At 33.9% G+C, this 27,073-nt stretch overlaps 1 protein-coding gene across 1 annotated transcript; it reads left to right on the top strand.

The window, feature by feature from the left end:
- Positions 1–4,008: 4,008 nt before the first annotated feature.
- Positions 4,009–24,924, top strand: LOC134854697 (uncharacterized). Its single transcript, XM_063871052.1, has 2 exons — positions 4,009–4,800; positions 24,158–24,924. Exons 1-2 carry the CDS (start codon positions 4,092–4,094, stop codon positions 24,922–24,924), a joined length of 1,476 nt encoding a protein of 491 aa, XP_063727122.1. The 5' UTR covers positions 4,009–4,091.
- The last annotated feature ends 2,149 nt before the right edge of the window (positions 24,925–27,073 follow it).

The raw sequence follows: 27,073 nt of genomic DNA, 5'->3' as shown, positions 1-27,073 counted from the left end.
GTCTGCATGATTTTGGCTGAATTGTCTGAATTTCAAATTTTCCCGGACTGTTCTAAATTTGACTGTTTTGTATGGGACTTTTTTCTGCCGACACTGCCCAACACTTGCGATAAAAATAATATGCATTTGTATATTGCATATTCAAATTAGCGATCGGTAAACAACCATTAGCTAACAGTAGCTTTAAAGCGACAGTTTTGTCGCTCTAAGTTTATGCCTTTAAATGGAAGATTTATTGATAGGCTCAGACCTCAACCGCCTGCACGCCAAAACAAGTTAAATTTGCATATTTTGTATCATTTGTAAAAAGATATTTCATTCATTATCTAGAGCAGAACAGTCTAATTGAAAACTACTGACGAAGCAAAAAATGAAATAACGCTTTCTGAAAGTAACAGAATAGTAGTGCTTGAGACGTTTATTTCCTCCAAGCAAATTTCATTTTTCAACTAACAATACTAAACGAAACCTGTAAGATCATCTAAAAAATTTGACACTCAAAGATCAATTTTAAACAGATATTTTTTGTGATCATTTTTAATCAATCAAAAACTTTTAAAAAAACAATTTTTAGAAAAGAATGATAATTAAATTGAGAAGTAGAAGAAGCGTACGCTACAAGTAGTGCTATTTTTATCGTTATATCTATCAAATGTGGAAAAATTGTTCATATCAAGTGCAAGTGAACTGGCAGCGGGTGCGGATGCGTATATAATATATATGCAGATCCCCTTGAAACCAGGCACCCACTGCCACTTCACTTTCATTTGTCATTTTCTACTTGTACATAGTACGAATTTTGTGCACATTGTCGTTTATCCATCGTTTTCTGAAAATTTGTTATTTTTTTCTAAACAGTTTTTTAAAGGTTAAATTGGAGAAACTCAACTTTGACCATTTGACACTGAAACCTCTTGATGGAGAAAGCCAAACAGCTGATTCACCAGGCATGTTAATTCCTAAAATCATTCCCAATCCCAGTCCTATGTTCAAAAAATGCAGGATTTCAAGTCTGTGTTGATCGTATAAGGTTTATAGGCGGAGGACAAAACAATAGTCACTGTCACTCTGACCGCTTTCATTCAAAGCGTTGATCACTCCAACAGTTTTCTGGTCTTTGACGCAGGAAAACTCCGGCGGCAAGTATGTACAATTTTCAATACGAACACTATCGTTAACAGTATTTACAGTTGACCGTTTGTTTTTTGATTTACAAAGTTTCACGAAAGTTGTTTTAAAAGTACAATGCTAACGGATCATCTCTTTGCTGATCAAACGTTCAGTTTTTCCTGTGTAAATGCCTTCTCACATTTCTTGCACGAATTCCTCTGATCGATATTGAGGTTCGGTTCCGTCCATATGTAGATATTTACATTAAAAGACTTAAGCTTCGTATCGCTACTAGAAAATCTTGCAACATTTCTTAGCTTCTGGGTAGTCAAGCAGCCTTTTTTGTCATTGTGTGGCTGACTTAAAGCTCCCGATGGACTAATGGTTGCCGGCAGAGGTATCCGTTGGGTCTCACTGTTCTTCAAATTCTATAAGAAGAAACCCTTGATCCATTCTGCATCTTCGGTCTCTCTGATGTTGCAATTACTGCCTTAACCTCTTATTGTTCTCCACCTACTGAGTACTAAAAAAGATCCAGCGCAACTCTTTTTCTGCTTCAGCCCTTCTCATTCAGTTGAATTTTTCTTTTCTTTGTTGATCCGTTTTTCTTGGGTGGCTTCATTCACTTTCTTTGCCTGTTTCAATTACTTGTGTCCCAGCCCAGCTCGCCTTCTGTTTTTTTTTGCTCTAAGAATGGGAATCCAGACTTCTGGCAACACTGGTGACCTAGGCTGTCGATGTCCAATCTCTCCTTGGCGATTATCGCCAATTGAAATTGATCGTTCGATGAGTCCAGCACTTGGACGGCTCCAGGGTGTCCTTTGGCCAGAATGATAGACTTCCGCGCAGATTCGATTCGTTTGACAGGGCCATATTAAAAAAAATCTAACTGACTATGTACAATCCATAACAACTAATCTAAGGATTAAACATTTAAGAAATAAGTTGAATTAAAAAGGTCTGTTCTAAAACTAACACGAGCAGTGAATGATCAACCGCTGATCGATTCATGCTAAAAATTGACATGTAAAGGAAAAAACACAAATCAAAAGATGGAATATTCATATATATAGAGAGAGAATTACTCAGTAGCCTTGTGTTGCTTTCATGGATTCAATCGAACTTTTGTTAAACTTGTTGAAATATATGCATTAAACTTATTACACTCTACATTTTGCTGCTAAATTTTGAAAACTTTGTGTTTGCAGAAGTTAGCGGCGAAATGTAGAGTTACAATAAAATTATTGCATTATTTTAACGAGTCTAACAATATTTTGGTTGAAAAATAAACTTCTTGCGTCTTGAGTTTCGATCTGTTCCGAACATTTTTGTCACAGTTTTTTAATACGGTATTTTTTTTCAGAGTTGACAACACAAATAAAATCATATGAGCAATTGAGTTGTCATATCTTTTAAATTGTGATCCTGCAAAGAACTTTCCGAAAACCTTTCTCAGTTCCGAGAAAAAAAACTGCGTCTTAATTGTTGCTATTGAGACCATTGTGAAATCAAAAATTTTCTCAATTCCCTAGACTAGCTTTAAAAGAATAACATACCCGTAGTAGAGTGGACCCTTTGATACTTTTCTTTGACACTCATTCTGAAAATGCACCCTTTGATACTATTTTATGACACGCATGTTTTGTCCGATCCTAATTTTTATTGAAAAATTGCTTTCAATAAATACAATTTTTGAGGGAAGAGCGCTGGTTAAAAAATTGAGATTTTGAAAATAATAACTTTTATGAAATCCGTCCACTTCCTTGACCTAATTGGCATCTGGTAATAAGACTTTGCACTAGAGACATTTCATATTCTGTTTGAATTTTTAGGCCGAAGCGTAACAAAACCACCGCAACTACTTTACATTTGAAGATAAAAGCTAGAAAACTGTCAGTCCAGTTAAAATCTTTTTCGATTGGCGCCAAATGACCTCGTTTTTGAACGTTAATAAACTTCATACGAAGAAAAGACCAACAAATGGAATAATGTTTAATATTATGAGCGATGAGTAAAAAAACCACCGCAAACTACTCCATTTCTGGACATAAAAACTAGAAAATGGAAAATCTAGTTAATATTTTTTTCGACTGACTCCAAGCGACCTCGTTTTTGGATGGCGTTAATAATTTGTGCAAATAAAATTGGTTGCCACATGCCGTGGTAGGAGTTAGTTTTATTGACATCAGAAATATTCTTCTGCATTCGCATTTTTTAAATTTCAGCTTTAATTATATTCACAATTTTTTCTGAATATTTTCGTAACATCGTTAACAATTAAGCCTTTAAGACGTTCTGTTTTAGAGTTTCTCCTTAGGCGCTTGGAAGGGGGAGTAGGAGATTACTTCAGACGGAAAGGGAGAGTAGGTCAAAAATTCTCGTCGACTTTGCACTCGATCGGACAATTAATTTTCCGAGCACCTACGAAAACGTTGCAACGATCCTATTTGATCAAAAATATTTTCGCTAAAGGCAAATTTTTTTGGCACATTTTTAAAATTGTTTTGGAGTTTTTTTGTTTTTTTTCCTGTTTTTGACTATTTTGAAAATTTGGATTGGAGTTTTTTTGTTTTTTTTCCTGTTTTTGACTATTTTGAAAATTTGGACCGAAAATAGGGTTTTTCTACTTAGAAAAGTAATACTAAATATAGCGCTGTTTTTTTCAAGAGACTCATCTGAACTTAAGCATAAAATGGCTCTATTAAACGCACTTTGAAAAGCCTTAAGTTTGCTTGCCCTCCCCCTCCCATAAGGGATGCTATAAAATACTTGCAACGAGCTTCTGAATGTTGAAACGGTCGAGACCATCGAGCCTGGTTTCTTAAGTCCCCACCTCCTACTCCTCCCACCTTCTCCTCTACCCCCCCCCCCCCCCCCGACCCCCCCCCCCCTCTTAAACTTCCCTCCACTTCACCCCCGAAAATTTTATTGCAGACTGTATTGAACTTCTTGTCGACTGAAGTAACTTCAGTCTCGACATAATGAAATTGCATCGTTTTAAGCAATGTCCTGTTTTCATTTTTATTACGAAAATTTCAGTAGTCGCTTTTTTATTATTGTTATTGTTAAAACATAATATTTTGGAGTCAAAACTTCAACTTACTCATCAAGTTGATCACCACTTATTCCGCAATTCTTCCAATAGTAAAAGTAAAACTGCTTTTGAAAATGACAAAAAAATTATTGGCGAGACTGGGATTGGTGGTGACAATAAAAAAATGCAGATTCAAGAGTTCTTTCTCGACAATGGAACTAGAAAAGACTACGTTTTCATGTGGAGAGCCTTATGCGACGAGCGGGAAATAAACGACAAGAAAGCTGTTATGGTGTTTGCCTTATTCGGCAACGGTAGAAATCTAGCAGAAAGCAAGAACCAAATTGACGGCGAAGTTAGATGCTTAATTGACGGCCAGAGCTCTAGAGACTTCACAGAAACATTTATTTTCCATGAATTCAAGAGGTCTTTACTTGGAGTTTTTTGCCTCTTCGACCAAAAAATTGAATGTCCGAGAAAAATTTCAATTGTTTTTGGAAATGCACTTGTCTCAAACGAGCTAAAAGTAGAAAGACAGTATCCAACATCAGAGAAGAAAGACCATATTACGCTTTGTAGTCCTGCAATATCAAGCAACATGGATTCGTTAAGACCTTCGCGACTCGCAGAGTATATCGAGTACCAGCGATTGATAGGTACGTGATTTGGCCTATAAAAGGTTCACTCAAAGCTCAATCAGAGACTTTTGGTGCGATAAGTTGATTTTAACTGGCTCCGCTCTCTGAAACAATCCGCGTGCGCTCTGAAAGAAAGGAATATATTGAAAACAAGTGCTTTCTGAACTAAATAAAGTTACGCTTTTGAGGCTCTTGAATCAGACTAAACAAACTTTTGCGCCGCAGATGTTTTTTTGAAGAAGAAAATGGCCTTTTTGACAAAAAAAAACTAAGATTTTCACAAAAACTTGATATTTTTTTGTCGAAAAAAAAGCTGTCCAGTTGTCTCGTCACGCTTTTCCTGGTTGTTGTTCCCGTCTTTTCGGTTATATGATGAAAGATGAAAACGAAAAATGTTGTATCCAAATTAGACCGATATTATGAGGAAAAGCAAGATATGACATGGGACTTGTCAAAACGAAACGATTTTGGAACCTGATCTAAACTACATTTTATGATTGGATAAATTAGATATTTTACCAATGTAAAGTATTTAATATTAACCAATCATGATCCATCTAACAAACAACCCACTTATTTGTAAGTGCTGAAGTTACTTGTAATTTCAGCACCAGAGAGATTTGAATTTAACTTAGAAATTAGTTGGACTCTCCCGAGCACTTCAGCAGCCGCAATAAACCAGTATACCCTAGATCTATTGAGCCTAGCAGAGACTAGTTAAACAACCTGAGACTAGATAGTATAAGAGTAAGATTAGGATCGGTATTAGACTAAGAAGTTGCACGAATCTATCCGGCCGAAAATAAGATAGCGTGACGAGCAGACGGTGTACCCTATCCGAAATTACTCTATGAGTTATACACCCTAGTCCTAACTCATCTGGTGCGACCATAAGTCTCGAACAAGACCTTAATAGCTTAGAATTAACCAAAATAGATTAGAAATTAGACAAAAACATTTACAAAATGTTATACGACAATAATTTAATCGAAATGTCTCTACGACTCAATAGATCAGAGCCAATATTCCGAACCATAACAGAACTACCCGGAATTGGAAGAAGACCTCGAACCAGAGACGACATACGACAAAGTAGAAACTTGCCATATAGCTATATGATAGTTAGGCAAAAACCAGAACAAACTTTTATATTTAGAATACTACTGGCAATGAATTTAGATTTTCATTTGCAAACATAAAACCTTGAAGTTAATCTTCAAAATCATTTCAGGCGCTAAACAAAATTATTAATATACAATAACGATTGATAAAAAGATCTAAGATCGTTTTCCTAAAACTCTGCAGTAATATACAAAACATGTTTGAAAAATATTTATTGAAAAATAAAAAATAAAAATTAGTAGCATGACAATAAATGGTTAGTAATCATAAATCATCCTGTTGTTCCAGCTCCATCACCTAAAACATAACAGCAATCATAAACCCACTAATATCATCAAAACACTAAATCTTTCCTTTACACACATTTAAAATTTTATTAAAACTTAAATTCACTTAATTTTAAAACCAGATCATCAAGGCTTATCCTTGGATCTTAAATCATTTTCTACTTAATTAAATTTCAAATTTGATCATCAAGGCTTATCCTTGGATCAAACAGAACAACTTTGTTCTCCCCAACCCACTTAATTAGTGTCTAACGACCTCAAACGTCGATTCACTACCCAACCCTTTCTAAAGACCTAAGACTAATAGAAATTTTTAAACAAAACTAATCATTCAAATTAGGATAAACAGTGAAGAACTTCGGTTATTCATCCTTCACTTGACCCCCCCTCTTAACAGACCCAGGATAAATCTTAGACTTAGTAAGTTTAAAATAGTATCTAACGAACTACTCGCGTTCTAATTATACCTGAACCTTGTGGATCGATTTACTATTCTCCAACCCTTGAACACAATCACTACCCCTAAGTAAGATTAAGTAAGTTAACACCTTAACTTATACTAGCCACGAGAAAGTAAAAAATCATTCTTCGGAATCGATATACTTTTCTCTCCAACCCTGAACAAATAGACCCAGGTTAAGCTAACCAAAAAATCGTAAGAACTAACAGTTTAGGAAAATAGAAATCATTTAACAACCTTTTGCATCCGTCATCCTAAACCTTATGTCATTTAAAAACCTAGGAAATAAACAAACAATCGTTTTACACAATTGTGAAATAGATAACAAAAAATACGACCTTGTAATCACACCTCATACACAAACAGTTGGATACATTCGAACAAAACGACAAACACTAAAAAGAAAAATAATAACGAAACAAAGACAAATAACACGAAAAAGATTTTCAAAAAATCGAAACGCATTTTCAGAATCAGAAACCAACAGTTTAGACGAACTTTACAAACTAAAAGAATCAATAGATAAAAATTGCCCACTTCACGATCAATTATATTTTTCTGACTCAGAAACAACTTCAAATTCATCAAAAAGAGGAAAAAGAAGAATAAAAAAGCAGTATAAACACAAACCAGTACATTTATACAATTGGAATCAACCAATTCGACACATTGATAATTACATATTAACAGTCATCGAACGAAAAAATGAGCTCAACGCACACCCCAGGTGAAGAAAGCCCAGATGATGATGAAATATTTCCTTTTATAATAGATGCAACCACTGATAGAGGACAGCATATATTTTGCAAAAATTTACTATTAAATTTATTTGAACCCGGAATCAGTCCATGTAAAACAGAGTTCCCAGATGTAAAAATCAAAAGACAAATCATAGACCACTACTTAAAAGATATATGCAACATAACACAACAGTATGGAATCTACTCCATAGAATTCACCTCACCAAACCATAATAATAGAAAATATACAATTCAAACAGACGATCTTGATTTAGAATTTTCAAAAGTTTTTTCAGAATATATAAAAAGCATCCAATATCATAACTCACAAAGAGCAAACTCCATATTCACCAATGAAGTTTTCGCAATAATATATAGTTATATTTCGATATTAGAAAACGAAATCCCAATAACAAATGTCTCACCGACAGAAACATCTAAACATTTAAGAGTACGACATGAAATCACACTACTCTCTAGTTATTTAAACATCATTAAAGAAAATTTCACGAAAAACGACGTTTCACAACATACAAAACACGATCTACAAAAAATTTTGGCATGGTTCATAATAGATTATTTCACACACAATATTGATTTAATTGCACAAGCAAGAAAAAATTTTAGACCCCAAAACTCGAACGATGATACCGCTATCACAGAACAATCAGATTATGTTTGGGACCCCGAATGGTCTCATCCCGCATTTATAAGCTTCCCACAATCAATCTCAAGTCAAGCAATAAGTACGATATCTTACATAAGAGATTATGTAAAAATAATACCATTCACCATTGATGCAACACCATTAAACTATAATACATTTTTGCCCGATACACAAAATAATAGTTTAAACTCTACAGTCATACACAACGAAAACCTCAATGGAACTAGGAATCTTACTCAACAAGATATCCAGACACCATCACACTTCATAAATGAAGAAATTGTACACACAACAACTACACAACAAAGTATTTCACCAATACGCCCAAATTTAACAACACCAAGAAATACAAATCCTTCACAAACACAGGTAACCTTACAATCAACCGTTAAACCTTCGGTTGCCCCTAAATATTCACATATGGATTACCAAACATACAGACCCATGACAATACCATCAAAAACACGCAAAACATTCACTAGAAACAACTTTACAGACCATAATTATAATTATACACATCCATCAAAAACATATAATCAACCACAAAGAAATTTTAACCAATATACAAGATCTCGAAATTGGGATAACCCAATAACCCAACCTAATTCAATAAATTTCCAAACAAATCCTCCACAGGATCACAGTGAAAATTACCCATTTTTTCAACAAAATAAAAATAAAAAACAGACATCTTATCAAATGGATTATTTATCCTCAGATGATGATTTCTTACAACCAGATATATTTGCACCAAATACTCAAGAATATCGTAGACAAGGAATACAGAGAACACGTACAAATCATAGAAATTTTTCTCCACAACCAATAGATGCACAACATCAACAACCAATTCAACAACAAAATCTAATGACTGCACACTCGTATCAACCATCACAAATGCAAAATGAAATACCACTCCCATATTATCTCCAACAACATGAAATAACAAGAAACCAACTTTCAAATTTTTCTCAAATGCCAAATGCAGCAGAATCATTACAAATGACAATGAATCCATAGCTTATGGGTGGATCATCAATAACATCAAACAAACCTTTAATGGTTTTCACAGGAACAGACCCTGAATACTCTGTAGAAGATTATTTAAATGCAGTAACAGCAAACCTGATTTTAAATATTGGACCTGAACCAATTAATACGCCACTACATCAAAACTGGATACATCGACGCACAGCGTTAATACAAACAACCTTAGATGGCGCAGCCCAAAAATGGTTTTCAGTACTACCTCTAGAAATAAAATCAAACTGGAAAAGGTTTACACAGGAATTTTCAAAAATGTTTGACTCCGAAAGAAACAAACAACAACAAAGAGTTTTATGTAATGAAATTCGCAGATTACCAAACGAAACCATCAAGCAATTAGCAGTACGAATCGAAACACTAGTTCGAAAAGCATATTCACTAAATACACACGACTATAAAAACACAAAGATGACAGAAATCTTAATGATGACCTTAACACCACAATTAAGGAAAATAGCAATAAAAAAGAGAGCATCCCATCCTTCTTCAATTCGAGAACCCGATTTAGATTTTCGAAAACTAGTAGACAAATTAGAACAAGCAGAAATCACGATGAAACTAGAAGAAACGGAAAATCTGAAATTACAATACGTTAACAGAATTGAAACGACTCCCACTAATATTAATAATATACAGGAATCAGAGACAGACCTCGTTGAAAAAATCACTGAAATACTCAATATTTACGAAAAGAACACAAACTTTAAAGGCAAACCATCTTTCAAAAAATGGTGTAATTATTGCCGACGATACGGACATAGTATTTCCGAATGTAGACAAAAACAGCAAGACAATCAAAATAAACCTCAAAAATATAAAGAACCAAATAAATCATTCCATCAATACATGAAAAAAGATCAAAACCTACCGAACAAAACAGTCTACAGCAACAACAGTTCAGGAAAACCACTCCCGAACAATACAAATTATACAAGAAATCAATCACCATATAACTCAAGTTATAGAGGAAGATCACCAGAACGAAGAAACACGCATAATTCATCACAAAATCACTACAATAGACCAAATAGTCGAAATAACTACTCCAGATCACATTCAAATACACAACGATTTGTTTCTAGATCTAATTCCCAATCAAGAAATAACTACTATCCAAACAACCAATCACGAAATTCATCATACGATAGGAATAGAAACTACTCCTATAATCGAAATAGAAGTTATTCAAACAACCGAAACCAGAATTACCCGAACAATCGATCAAGGAATAACTCATATAATAGATCGAACTATAACAGACCAAACAACAATTATCAAAATAGATCGCGAAATAATTCACAAAATCGACACTCAAGTTATAATAATCGTTATAGAAATTATTCCCAATCACCACACCGGAATAATAATAACTATAATAATTCTAATAATCGCCACAGAAGTAGTACACCTAAACATCAAAGACATATTAATCAAGTACAATCTAATCCAGAAACAACATCAGACCCTCCAGGTATTGATGACACAGTAACTGATACGTTACAACTCAATCAAATAAACTGTACATCATCAGATTCAGAAAGTGATACTGAAAACACTCTTTCTATCAATATGATAAAAGTCGAAAATGACTATGAATCTGTCATATATGAACAACCTTTTTCATCACACATATATGAAAATCAATCAGAATTTCTTCAAAATTATTACACTACACCCATAAATTCCACACCAACGACGCAAGAAACAAATGAGATTAACACTACAAATCAAACCAATAAAAATATCAAAACAAAATGCTTGAATACAAACCACATTTATCAAAATATACAAAAAGAACAACCCAAAGAAAAAATTTGGACAATACAATTTCTCTTAGAAAGCCCAAGAAATAAAGAATTTCAACCACCAGACCTTGAAATAGATTTTTTAATTGATTCAGGAGCAGAATCAAACATAATAAACATCCCCACATGGAATGAAATAAAAACTTTACACCCAAAGCTAACACCTCTTGAAACCTCCAGTAAGTTAGCAACAGCACAAGGATCAACATTGATAAATTACGGAAAAATCCAATTATTTCTCCTCCCCACCAGAACAATGGAGCAAAGCAAAATTTTAAATAAGCCATTTAAACAAATATTCCATATCACTGATATTAAATATAATATCATTGGAATACCATTTATTTCGAAGTATATACCAACAATTAACATACTAAATAGTAAAATATTAATCAAAGATAAATATACAAAAACAAAAGAAACATCCTTAACATTTTTTCAAAGATTAAATAAACAACCACCATTCTTTTCAAAATTCTACCCGATATTTAACCAACAAAGAAAACACCTAAAACCACTATCAGGAAATATCTATAATTTTTCAATCAAACAAGTTCACCAATATGATAAAGAACAAAACAAACAAAAATTTTATATGTCAGATTTTGAATTCAAACCTATTCACAAATTTTTCAAAATCACAATCTCATCCATAAAATATTTGAAAAATTCGAATTCAGATATCATTTCCTTACATGTCTATAACAACACACCTTACCAAGTAACATTACCTTTAGGACTTCTAGGATATTGTGAAACCAACGCTACAATATCACCAATACACGAAAAAGCTTATCGCGTAAATAATATACTCCAATTACTAGATATTTGCCAATCTACAATTCTTAATGAAGAATTATCTATAAATAATATAATAAGTAACGAAAACAGAAATACGGATTATTTCACAAAAACTCCATATTTCAAACCTACATTCAACATAAGTAACTACACAGAGGACCAACAGAAATTTTTAACAATGTTTAATTTCCAACATTCACAAATAACACAAGACGAATTCGAAAAGTTAGCCAAACAGCTAATTAAATATTCATCAGTCTATGCAACATCAAAATTCGATGTTGGAAAAATCAGTTCATCACTACATCTCCCGTTAAAACCAGACGCAGTTTTCAAAAAACAGAGAGCAAATAAAGTACCAATTCACTTACATGATAAAGTGAACAGATTACTCGATATTTTAGAACAATACAACATTATATCACCAGTTAATAAAGAAGAACAACCAAAAGGGAACACATTTATCAACCCCGTTATCATTCTAGCTAAAGGAGAATCATTAAAAATCGTTCTCGATGCTAGATACCTCAATTCACTTATAGATGAATCAAAATGTAATTGGCCCATTGAACCAATACAAGTTATTTTAACAAAAATAAACGGCAAATACTTTACAACCGCCGATATGAATAGTGCATACAATCAAATGCCACTAGATGAACAATCACGACGTTTAACACAATTTGTTATCGGAAACCAACAATATGAATTCAACCGCTTATTCTATGGAATATCCATAGGACCAGCAGCATTTTCAGCTTTTATGAGCAAAATTTTTAGACCACTAATACTCAAGAAAAACGCAATCACCTATTTAGACGATGTTTTTATGCAATCACAAACAAAAGACGAGATATTCAATGTTTTAGAAAAATATCACCAAATACTTCAGAACGAAAATCTGAAGGCCGCCCCCGATAAATCACACTTCTTTTTGACAAGAGTTAAATTCTTAGGACATAATATAGAAAGAAAAACAATCACTCCATTGAAATCACGCATTGACGCTATTCAAAAACTTCAACCACCAACAAATAAAAAGAAAATCCAAGAATTTCTTGGAATGTTAAACTTTTTAAGTAAATATGTTTATAAAATGCAATTATATCTACGACCATTTTATAACATCCTTAGACAACAAAATAATTTTGAATGGAACACAGAACATCAAACACGATTTGAAGAAATAAAGAAACTTTTAACTGAACAAATTTCAAACACAATTCCAGATTCAAATCAACCATTTTATGCAATGTGCGATGCTTCGAACTTTGGCATCGGTGCAGCACTATTACAATCACATAATGGTACAAATAAAATGAACCTCATATCAGCAAATTCTCGATTATTCACTCAAGCAGAGCTACGACTCTCAACTCTAATGAGAGAATGTACAGCCATAATATATACACTGACAGAATATGAATTTCTGATACTTGGATCAAAACACCCCACAGTTTTATTCACAGACCATAAACCAATCATCTTTCTCTTTACACAAAAATCTAACCCAAACCACCGAGTTTACAGATTTCAACTAATTCTAATGAAATTTCCAAACTTACATATAGTTTGGACTGCAGGAAAAAATCTTGCATTACCAGACACCTTAAGTCGAAATACACCACCTGAATTACTTACACGAAAAACAACAGTTGAAATACCCAAAAACATAAAATTCTACCTTGCAGAAAACGAAACATCACCCGATTGGAATGCAAATATGCAGTAAAAACTGATATTGAACAATCACAAATAAATAGTTTACAACATTTCCCACTTTATTTAGATTGTCAAAATAATCATTATGAAGTTGATCTACTTGGAACATCAACTTTCAAACCAATCCCATATTCTCAATGGATAAAAAATAACACCCAACAAAAACGAACAAAACAACACCCGCCTAAGAAAGACCATTTTCCACTAATTGAAAAAGAAGATTTAACTGATAAAATAAATTTATCAGGACCACAAACAAATGATTCAAAATACACAATAAATCAAGTTTTTGACCTTCAAGACCCACTTGATACAATACCCTTATCTAAATTCGAAATTGAAAACATTTTTCTCCCTCCAACAGAAACGATTACAATTTCAACACTGAAACAATATCAAAATCTTGACCCGATAATTAGACAACTAAAATCATGGCACAAATATAAAACTAAACCTGTCAAGGCAGATTCAACCATTCTAGGAAACAAAACACTCCTCCGATACTTTCGCAAATTTAACAACACAACAATTAACGAAAATACAGACCTTTTAGAGTATAACCTGAATGAATCTACAGTTCCCTGTCTCCCTTTAAGTATGATTCTAATAGCTTTTAATATTTCACATACACAAAATATTAAAGGACACTCTGGATCAGAAAAAACATATTCAAATTTTATACAAAATTTTTACTTCCCAAATGCACCAATTTGGATAAAAATACTATGCAATGATTGTATAGTATGTCAACTAAATAAACCTTACCCAAATCAAAAACAAATAGCACAAAAACAAGATTTTAAAGGACAAAGTTTGTACTTTAATCATCGTATCTCATTTGATACCAAAGGACCAATTTCACCCTCATCCGAAGGAAACTCCTACATTATGGTAATTGTTGACGCATTTACACATTATGTAGCACTTAACCCAGTACCACATTGTAACGCTTATTACGCTTACACAACACTCTATGAACACTGGATAGCAAAATTCGGACTACCAGAAATTTTAGTTACAGACAACGGTACAGAATTCATAAATAATGAAATTATCACACTATGTCATTTATACAACATTAAACACAAACCACGTACATCTCATGCACCTTGGACAAACGGCTTAGTCGAAGGTATGAACCGTTCATTACAAGAATATCTCAGATGTATCATCAACGGAAATGATACAAAATATACCGAATGGTCAGCAGATGTAAAATTATTTCCCTTAGCATATAATTCACAAATTACGACAACTTTAGGAATGTCACCATACGAAATGGTTTTTAACCAAAAGCCACGCAAACCAATAATGTTTACAGCAAATTCTCATAAAAACGCACAAGGTTATTGTCAACCAAATAAAGACTCAATTTGTTATAACCTACCTTTACATACACACGATGAAGATCATTTTCATCACCCACAAATTCTTAAACTAGCCTCCGGTACACACACCGAATGGATTCTAAATAGAGATAAAAAACACAATGAAATTTATCAAAAAATAACAAAAAAGTTATTACAAAGACAAAACATTAATGAACAAATCAATTCACGTTTTACACCAGCCTCCGAATTAAAAATTGGAACATTTGTTTTAATACCTAATTTTAATACTCAAAAAGGAATTTCTAAAAAATTACAACCCCTTCGAAAAGGACCATACCAAATAATTGCAAGACCCACTGAGGTCACATATAAAATTACCGACTCAAACAAAAAAGAAATCGTTCAACATCGAAACAACCTATTACCTTATTACCCAAAAGAATACGCACTCCGCGAATTAACTCAATTATATTCTTTCACAGGATTAAAAATCATTCAAAATGAACCACATCTGAAAAACACAGAACAAAATGATAACCCCACCGAAAATCAAAACACAAAACCAACCGCCACCAAAACAATACACAAAACCATAAAGAATACCCAAAACAAAGAAAAAATAAAAAAATGACCGAACAAATAATACCCCAAGAACAAATCGAAAAATCAGAAAATAGAAAAACAACAAGACTCCGAAATCAACCACGTAAAAACTATAAAATATTCATCCCCCAATCTAAAATTTTAAAGAAAGTGGAATTTCAAAAGTAATTTTAACATTATACTTCACAATCTTGAAACCTCCGAAACATTTTTCATTTACATTTTTCAAAATAACATGCTGACAAGTACGCAATAATTCTAGTTCAAAATAGACCAATAGGATTCATCCAATCCGTCACTTTCTCTAACTCAAACTAAGACCAATTAGACGAATAATATAGAACTCCAGGCACATCTATAACTATAACTTTACGACCTCCAGGTCAAAAATAAGCAAACCACTCCAACTTGACAACTAAAATAAATATCACCATAATACCATACCCCTCCCTTATCTAATAACCCAAAGATCAACAATATTTCCCCAACTCAGACCACGAATACCCCCAAAACAAATTTGTTAACTTAGCCTAAAGTAACAAAATGAACATTTTAATTAGCCTAAAGTATAAAAATCTCACCATACCCCGGATCATTTGACAAACAAAAATAAAGAAAAAGACGACCTCCCGATCACCATGAAAATTGCCCCCAACAATTTTTTACAAAACTCAACCCACTTGTCAAAAAACTAATAAATAATCCGACCACACTTGAAAATCGCCTCAAACAGCAAAAAATATTCGACCAAGAGATCATTTCTTAAATGCTCTTCTCTCAATCAGTTACTCAAATACTCATAAATCTTAAACATTTTTTTACAATACTTGAAACCTTTATAATATTTCTTTTTGATATACTTGAATCTTTTCTAATAATCCTAATCATTTTTTGTAACATTTTTTTAATTTTCTACACTATACTCGAACTATTCCTCCAACTTTCCAAAACCCTTGATTATATCCACAGGTACGATTCATATAACTTGTCTAAATGATACGAACAATTTTCAGTAGAACTGATATTTTTTTATTGTTTGTAATTTTCATAACATTTTTATCATCCCTCATTTTGACAATATGCAAATGTATAAAGAAAGCAATCATCACATTTGCCCTAGCAACAATTTTTCTAATTATTTTTTTGGAAGAATATTATAATAAACATAAACCTTCCCACTAAAGTAACAATTCAAAAATCCATCAAAAATTGCTACCCAACAGTCACAGAATCAGTCTTCACCGACATCATCCCAAGATAACCCAACACCACCTTCAACTACTCAAAATCCTCAAACATCTACACGAATTTCTTTTCAAGACAATCCATACACTTTTGAAGAACGACATGCTCGTTTATCAGAACCACTAGAACCAGTTCAACGACAAGCACCTCTAAGCGAACCAACATATAACCTATACCCAACACTACCACAAGAACTAAGTAGAATAAGAAATCCTAGTCAAAACCAAAATACAGTCGAAATAAATAGACAAATTATACATCCTCGACGAAACAGAAATTTTCAAACTCCCCGAGTTCATTTTGATATACCTCAATCCCCATCACAAAACACTCCAGAAAACCCCATTGGTATATTACCAGAAACCCCTACGCTTCTTTCACAACGTAGCACCTCAAGCCTACCATCAGATTACTTAGGTTCAACACCAACATCTGAACAAATACGTGAAAATCCCTTTAACCCCCCAAACCAGGCATCACGACTACCATATTGGACAACATCAAGAAAGTAACCGCCTTCATAACTGGGCACTTAATAGATTACAATATCGCCAAGATATTCACAACGATATCCGTGATCACAATATTCAAATACTCCAACAAAACAGTTTACAATTAAAGTTTGAAATCACAGTTAAGTTAAACAATATTACCCAACATCCCTACCCATTAAACCCACCTAACATAACAGCTCAATCACTACCACCACCGTTTATAACTACTGAAGTAATATACAAATACGACAGATATACCAAAAACACAATTGGCTACATTACATTTTATAATCCATACTCAGGATTATCATACACATGTATATTCTAAAATTATTAATTTTTCTCCAACTCCTTTTTCTAGTAATCTCAAATCAAAACATAAACCCTTCCCCTCGTACAGGACCACAAGATTTATTAGTAACACATTACGATTGTGAAGAAAATGAACAAAAAACACTACACAAATATGCAATAAATCAAGTATCACAATGTGAAACAGAACCACAAGCTATAGAAACCACAAATGTAATAGCAACACTCTATTCAAAAGCCCGAGCAACAACAATTACAGGTTATAAATTCACAGCAACATTTTCCGAAAAGATAGTACATTGTTCACAAGTCTCGAACGGAAACAAAAACCGACATGACCATGAATCATTCTATCAGAGTAATATAGAACGTCTTTTACATCTCAATCCCGACGATTGTAAAAATGAATTACTTAGACTAAACATCACACAAAATAAAAACTCCGAAAGAAAGTTAGTTAACTTTCAAGTTTTTTCAGACTCTGTACATCAATCACAACTTGAAAGACACCAAGGACATATAAAACTAGACGACAAATACCCGTATAACGGCGCACACGGACGATTAACCTATGACCTACACGATAAACATTGGATACCACACATTGGTATAAATAACCCATCAAACTGCAAAGCAGACACAAAAAATAAAGGATACCAAGAAATAATGTTTTTCGATTGGAAAATACAACTCGAAAAAATACAACTAACACGAGATTTATCAGATAATACAATGATCTATCAAGGAATCCGATTACCTTGTAAAAATGATCAAGGTTATTGCGACCCTACAACGAGAACACAAGCAACAATTGTTTGGTTCCCCGAAGATACATGTACAACATTTCAAGTAGCAAGAATACACGCTCGTATGATAAAATTTCACGAAAAATACTTTATACAATCAATTCCATATGAACAAGTACATCCATCACGAAAACAAAGTACTAATTTTAGAAACATACACAATATAGAAAATAAATTGACACGTTTTCAAATATATCAAGAAACAGAACTTGCATGTAAATACAGGAATCCACTTCACAGAACAGAATACTCTGAAATATTAGTTGAATACGAAAAAGGATTCGACATGACCACTGGAAAAATAAAACTTGACCCATATGCCACAGGTCATCCTCCAAACGAAGGAACATCCTATATACCAGTTAATTTTGAAAAAAGCAACGGACAACCTGGTGGACATCTAAAACCCCATGACACCAGAAGCACACGCTTACAAGAATTATCACTAATGAATACTACATATTTCGGTAATATCCACTATGATATTCATTTAGATATGAAACTAGATTATACAATTAGCCGAATTTTTCAAGAAATGTCACTCTCCGAATTAGAAACACTACACCAACTATGCGAATTAGAACGAACACAAATATTACAATCACTTGCACTAGCAGTATTAAAAATACCCTATGCAGGATACTTATTATCTGGAAATAGATCAAATTTTTTAGACTATGAAGGAAACATCTTATGGTTTTATACTTGTACTAAAAAAGTATCACCACTATACGTTTTTGAAGATAAACGATGTTATAAAAGAATCCCTATCTTTTATTTATAAGAATAAAGTACATTTCGTGGATACACTTTCACGAAGAACCTATTTCTGGGATACCGCAGTCCCATGTGGATCAGAAAACAGCCACAATGTAGTACAACTAAACCCTGATGAAAATAAATATTATCTTCTCACTCCATATCCCACATTAATGCAATCACTCAAAAAATTTTCACCAGAAAGCATTCGCGCTATTGCTCGAAACCCAAATATAGACTTACAATCAATAGGAATCTATTCAAAATCAGATATTCAACATCACATTAGAACACAACAATTCCAAGAATTATTAACACAAATGGACACTATACAAAGACAATCAATAGATCAAAATTTACGCAAACTTGCAGAAACCGCAGGATTTGCCGATATCTACACGCAAGACTATAGCGGATATTTTAAAGACATTAAAGATTATATATATCTAAACGGTGAAAAATACCGTCCCCAAGATATATCACCAATTAACATTTTTAGCTTTGTTACACTCAAAAATGAGATCCTCGATTTTCTAGGATGGCCCTACTACATCTTAGAAAAATTGACTATTTTATACGCAATGTTTAACTTTATTGGATTTCTTTTCTCACTTTTAAAAGGAATCTACAACACATGTGCTATACACACACAAGTAAACAGACAAGCAAGCGTAGCACGCATACTCTTTGCAGGATTTTTTGGAATCTTTTCTACATCTATAAGCAAAATTCTTTTAGACGCACAAATAAAAGAATATAACACAAAAATAGCAACACGACAAAATACATACGACGAAGAACATAACAATGTAGACATAACGCCAACGGCACCACAATTACCACCCCTACCAAATAACCATCCACTATCCCTAGTCCCACGAAATTTTCGAAATTTAGCCATCACACATAATCCAAATTTTCGACTCACCACATCACAAAGTCCCATCCAACATATAATGACACACCAGTCACAAGATCATAATACTTATGAACAAATTATTGAACAACCCCATACCACCGCTTTTCAGTCTCAAAATAATCATTTTTTTAGCCCACGATGAGCCGCCAACTTGGATCACTACACCGATCAAATTCCCACCCAACCAATCTTACCTCTCCAATCCCAATAATACCACTTTTTGCTTTTCCGCCACCCGATTTTCCATCTAGTAATGTAACATCAGGCATGAATTCCGACACTAATTCACACATCTCAGTTTTATATTCCATCTCACAACTCAATAACCCGAATATTGAAACCCCCGATGAATTTGCCGACTCAGAACCATCCCCATCCAATAATTTACATAACTCTTCTAATTTTTCTCAACCCCCTTTTCAACCCATATTATCCAATAACCCTGACCCAATCACTTCCACACCCTCTTATGCTTCCCAAGTTACCCCAACCTACTCCTCACTTCATTCTGACCAATCATCTCATTCTCCAGACACCCCCCGAATCTCCCCAGAGCTAGATAATTTTATTACCCTTCAACAACAATCCTACCACCTCCATACCCCAACAATAAACCAAATCTCCTCCACAATAAATTCATCCAACCCCCCTACCCCTACACCCTCTTCAAATTATACTGAATCATTAGCACCATCATCCACATCAACTGAATCTTCACTCAACACTAATAGAGCTTACCGCACTCTTAAAAGAAAGTTCCCCAACCATCCTTTCCCAGCAAAACCAGGAACAGCCCGTGAATACATCAACCACCCCAAGCATACTAACACAAAAGAATTTTTAGCCATCACCTTACCCTCATTCCCACAATACACCTTAAACACCCCCCACGACACTAACGAAACACGCAACTTTGTAGATGAATACGTTTTAATGCCCACTCTCTCTTGGACCTCATATTATCATTTTACTAACCCTCTTTGCTTACCTTTATCTAACACTCACATCAATATAGAGCGAAATACGGACATGCTATATCGACTCACTACACCACTAACCGCTAGACAATTTACTTACATTGGATATAAAAAATCACTAAAAACACACACTGCACCTAGAGCTAACGAATATACACTCGAATACTATGATCACAACATCATCAGAGCTAACCAAGATCAATTCTTAGACGACGATCGCTTCGCTAATCCACAAATTACCGAGAAATTTTTCATCAAGACACCATATATATTTACACTAAACATCTTCGACCGAAAGTTTGATCACATTATTTCAGAAGCACTAACAGACACACAAGCATACGAAAGTTTTAAAGAACGCTTCCAAATATTTTCACTAACCTTTCATTTCCTTGCACCACACGAAAGAGATTTACACTGCTCACACGATATTATGTTGCGCACTAAACAAACCCACACATATAGTTATTATCGCTTCATCCAAAATCACTTTGACCTACACACACCCTCTAGACAACCACACCATCGTTTTCAATTCATTAATTCCAAATACACTTCACCATTTTTCCTAAATTTCACATATTGCATTAAAGATACTAACCTTCATGGTATTCTTCGCAATTATGATCCCATAACCCAAATGTACATCTTCTGTCCCATCACCAAGACCTTCAACGCCGAAGAATCCCGACCCTTCCTTATCCCGCACGAGTTTGTACAACCTATAGAAATCCCAATTTTAGAATTCATCCACAACACTAAATTCAATCACAAATTATATAATCTAATCCAAAACACACCTTATGAGTTTGCAGTTGGCACTGAAGAACTAACCACTATCAAGGCACTTCAATTGCTTTGGCCACTGCTTCAGACTAAAAATATCATCCGCATCTTAGCTAAACTACTAACAACTTCCGATCTCATCCACGACATCTTCCCCCACGGTTTTTTCCCCGACGACTAACAGGTAAGTATGAATTAAATAAATATTACTAACTAATTAAAATATTAAAAAACTCACCATACTTTATCCATGTTTTCTTTAGGTTTTTAGCCTTCATCCGACAATCACCTACAAAAACCACAAAAGACAAATAAAAATCGCAAATTTCATCAAACAGATTTCAAAAATTCTATTAATCTCTTACACTTATAAATTTATAAATTTAATACCAATGCAGTAAATTCATTTCTAAAATTTTCCCCACAAGCAGTAAATCTAATTATGATGAAAATTTGTAACTTAAAATTCCCCCATAACTAGCAGTAAATTTCCAAATTCTATGCAGTAAATTAATAAAATGCAAATGCAGTACTAACCTTTTGATATTTTCATTCATTCGCACAGAAATTCTATCCACACTCGCACAGCTCGCCCACGAAGATTTGTTTAAAATAATGAATTTCAGTTTCAAGTTTTCACACTCAACAACTCTAACATATAATAACATGTTTCAAACCTTCCTTTAACCCGGTTGGAAAGGAATCATATACTAAACAAAACTAACCAACGCAGCTTACTAAATACCACAAATCATAGAATAACAGCATGACTAAGAAAAGGAAACCAACGGTACCCAAACCGGATTAACCCAGTTTAAAACTGGATAATTTATTCTTTTGAAGACTATTATAAAGTCTAAAAAAGAAATAATAAAACACAAAAAAGTCGAAAGACAAACCCATACCACGAACAATTTGCTTTTTGGAAAAAGGACATAACCAACAAGACATAAGAAAAACCACAACAAACCCAACATAAAACGTTGTCACATAACAGGACCCCTCATAAAAACCGCATGAAATCATACTCCCACTCCTGGCCTAACCCACCAGGAAGGACGTCCTGAGCATGCTCTATAGCCGGCCTAACCCACCGCGCTACATCCACGCTTTGTGACCACACCTCTATTTTTAATAAGAGCTACTCAAGGGTGAGTAACTCTTCAAAATAACCGAACTAAAACAAAAAGGTTTTGTGAAAACAACTAACTAAAATCATAATTAAAAAATATTAAACTAATAAATGTTTTATAAAATGTAAATTACATTATGCAATACATAGATCAGAATACAACACCAAGGACGAACATCTAAAGACAAAACGACCCCACTACACTCGAGAGAGAATGACCAACCACAATCGATATGCCACTCACAATCACAACTCAAAGGATTTAGAGTACGACTTGACTTCGCAGAAAAGGACTTCATTGAACTAGACCAATGACCACCTCGATGTTCAAGTATACGTACAGATCCGAGTAACCAGGCATCCCCTCCACGCACAATCTCCACGCCATTCCCAAACTAGATCAGACACAAAAGAAGTTCTCCACGCAGAACAGAAAAACCTGACATAGCCAACCATTCTGAAATCAGATTTGAGTTTGTTGCAAAGACTTAGTCGTTGTCACTAGAAGACACAACGTCTTATGTCTCTAACTCCAGCTTCCTGGAACTTCTTTAACAAAGAGGAAACGGAAGAAAATGATGTTCGCCAAAAACCAACGTCCATCATCCATCCTTCAAATTGCAGAAGAACTATTCTAAAAAACTCTGTAAAACCCGGATGGGTGGAACCTGATCTAAACTACATTTTATGATTGGATAAATTAGATATTTTACCAATGTAAAGTATTTAATATTAACCAATCATGATCCATCTAACAAACAACCCACTTATTTGTAAGTGCTGAAGTTACTTGTAATTTCAGCACCAGAGAGATTTGAATTTAACTTAGAAATTAGTTGGACTCTCCCGAGCACTTCAGCAGCCGCAATAAACCAGTATACCCTAGATCTATTGAGCCTAGCAGAGACTAGTTAAACAACCTGAGACTAGATAGTATAAGAGTAAGATTAGGATCGGTATTAGACTAAGAAGTTGCACGAATCTATCCGGCCGAAAATAAGATAGCGTGACGAGCAGACGGTGTACCCTATCCGAAATTACTCTATGAGTTATACACCCTAGTCCTAACTCAATTTACCCAATTTAGCCTCAAACTGGCTCTTTCCTTTTTTTTGCCGTGTTCGTCATATATAAATCATAAATTTGGGACTAAGTGCGTTTTTAATTGTCCATAGTTCGTTTTTTTGCATTAATCTAAGTTGATTCGTTGCACGGGGAATCGGTTTTGCATTTCTACGCAAAACCGATTCAATTTTGCGGTAAAATCGTTCCTATACTTGTTTCATTATTGTGTGTGTGTGTGTGGGGGGGGGGGGGGGGGGAGGGGGTGTAACTGAAAAGACCCGATTGTTTCAAACAGGTGTGGACAAACTGATGATTGGAGAAATCAGCCGAGACAACTTCGCATTGAATGAGGATACAAAAAGAGTGCTCGATTTTTACAAAAATATTGGCTTCCTCGAAACTTTTTCTGTGCAACTGACCGAAAAGTATACAGGATACGACAGTGGTAATCACTTGAAGCGATCCCAATTTACCTATTGCATGGTCAAAAACGCTCTTGTTAGCAAATACATTATAATACAGGATCTGGATGAAATCGTAGGTGTGAATTTTTCTCGATACCAAAACTTGCAAGAAGTTTTGTGGAAATTAGAGAATAAAAAATTTCAATTTTCGAGTTTTTTTCTTTCCGACACACCAGTTGCTCGTCAATGCGAACGAAAAAACAAGTCGAACGATTTGGCGCATTTCAGTTTATTCTATCGTGAAAGTTTTCACCGAGGAAAAAGTATCCTTTCCAGCCAGACATGTCAAGTTGTTTGGCCTCACGGCTGCTTAATGCCGAAAACTGATCTGATAACTGGGAACTTGTCTTCGAAGCATCTTGAAGCCCAAAGTTTATTTTCAAAATTAGTCGACCTACATTATGGAAACGGAAAAGAAGCCTTGCGCAATTTACACTTCAGAGATAGGCCTGATGTTAGAGAAAAGGTCAGACTTGACTGTTTGGATGATAATATCGTTGAGATAAACTGGCTTCAAAATGTATCAGAAACTTTGCAGATGAACGTTAGGAAAGTTCTTAAGCATGTGAATATAAATGCTCAGGATGATTATACGTAAATTTATACCATTTTACAAGTTGTACTTTTTTCACTGTCACCAGTAAAATTGTTCCGAGTTTTGGGGAAAAACTTTGTGCTCGAGTGTGTTTTAGCTTCTTCTTTTTTATCTTTTTTTTTCATGCAAAATCAGGTACTCAAAATTATCATTTTTGAATCGATTGGAAATCTATTCCTATTCAAGCCGTTTCAGTCGTAGTTTTGACTATACCAGAAATTTTTTTAAAAATTCCCACCGTGTTGAGAAAAATCAGTTCGAAGTTGAATTTGAGCCAAATTCTGACTAATTAAAGCCATCCAGAAAGTGTAATTGTATGAAAGTTGGTTTATTTAGACTATCAAAAAAACTTATAATTTTCAAACAAGAACTCGTTTTGGAAGCTTCATTTAGCGTTTTTGAGCCTAATAATTTTCTAGAAAGCATAAAAAAGTTATTGTGCCAAAAAAACTTTAAAAAAAAGAAATTTTTTAGAGTTTTTTTGGTGGGATTCATTTTTGAGAACATTTGTAAGAAGAAATTTCGTCAATTATGCCTAATTTAATGTTTTTCTAAAGTTCGTTCATCATACATTACGCACAATATTGACACTAATTTGAAAAAAAAAAGAAAAACAATCTTATTTATAGTTTTTTTTGTATAATTGTGGTCGGAACTTTTTGCGTTACCTGCCCAGCAAGCTGCTCTTTTCGTATTTGGCCAGTAATTTTTTTTTGTAAAACATAACATTTTCGCTGAATACATGTAAAAATGTTGCATTAGCCCTGATGTTACGCAGGTCAAATTGTCTAGAGCACAATTAGCTGTTTTGCGCATGAACTGTAATCTTTTTGCTTTCTGAGAACGCCCACAGAAGATACTATAAAAACAAGGAAACCGGACACGAAAATAGTTTAATTACCAATTTTAATTTTATATAACAGTTAAAACCAAAAAACACATTTTGAGACGAACCTGTATTTAGAGTGTGATTATACCATCTGCACACTCACTATGTATTTACTCGACCTTGTTTTTTTTTCAAAAAATTGCGAAAAAAACCTTGCTTGCAATCTTTTTGAAGAAGCCTTTGTTTTTGTGCTCCAGCATACGGCAATTGCACACCCTTTTTTGCAACTAATTCATATATGTTCATAATACTGAAGAGCCTAAAATTTCATTCCCTATATTATAATACTTTAGAGGGTACAGCCTACTTGAATGCGCGCGGCTATTAGCGCCATAAGAAATGAGTATTTTTTTTTACTTTTGCAACTAAAATTCAAACTGATTATTGCCGACGCATGTTCTTTTGATTGCGCATGCTTAGCGACTTTATTTTGTGTAGTACTTTTCGAGAATTAATGATGTCGGGACGTTCACAAAAACAAAAAAAATTATCTGTTGTTTTTCTTCGTAAGGTTACGGTGCTTGAACATTGCTATCTAGGTCAGTTTGAGATAAATTATTTTGCGTTTTTGATGCAAATTTGACGCATATTTGCAATCTTATCTCACGCGTAAATAGCGGGTTAAAATGTTCCCGATTGAACCAAGGCAACTGATTTGATTTTTTTAAAATTAGAATACAGTCAGCTACAAACATCCGTCTGTCCTAATAGTCCGAAAAAAAATGAAAAAAATATTTTTTTATCTTTTTTTGTTCGCTTATTTCATCATTTTTTAGTCCTAATTTGTATATTAAAGTAAATTACAGCCGGAACGTTCGTAGTCTTACGCTGATATACGAGCAGTTTTCCTAATCTAATTTTTCAAAAAGCGCGGAACATTTTTTCTCTGGATGTTTTTTTATTCAGTCACAATTCTACTGTTTAACTAAGAGTTTTTGACGCAAGATTTTTTGTTTGCATATTGCTGTCTGGAGTACGAATGAAAATTTTTTTTACTTGTGCTCATTTTTGTGAAAATTTAACGGATCGAAAGATGCTGATTTTGCAAATCGGGGATAATTAACGCCCGATATATTGCGTTGTATAACACGCCTGACAGCCGGATTAAGTCCTTCGAAATTGACATGAGAAAAGTCATTTGGTCAAGCTTTTCAGAAACTCGGGATGCTTTGAAAATCTGTTTTTGTAATTGAAAATTTAGGTGGGACTACAAAACGAAAAAAATTAAAGGAAAAAAAAACTTTTTTTAAATTCTTTTGATAA

This window comes from Symsagittifera roscoffensis, chromosome 9 (assembly GCF_963678635.1).
Source record: "Symsagittifera roscoffensis chromosome 9, txSymRosc1.1, whole genome shotgun sequence".
In the NCBI taxonomy this organism is placed as follows: Eukaryota; Metazoa; Xenacoelomorpha; order Acoela; family Convolutidae; genus Symsagittifera; species Symsagittifera roscoffensis.
This window is presented reverse-complemented; position numbering and strand designations above follow the sequence as displayed.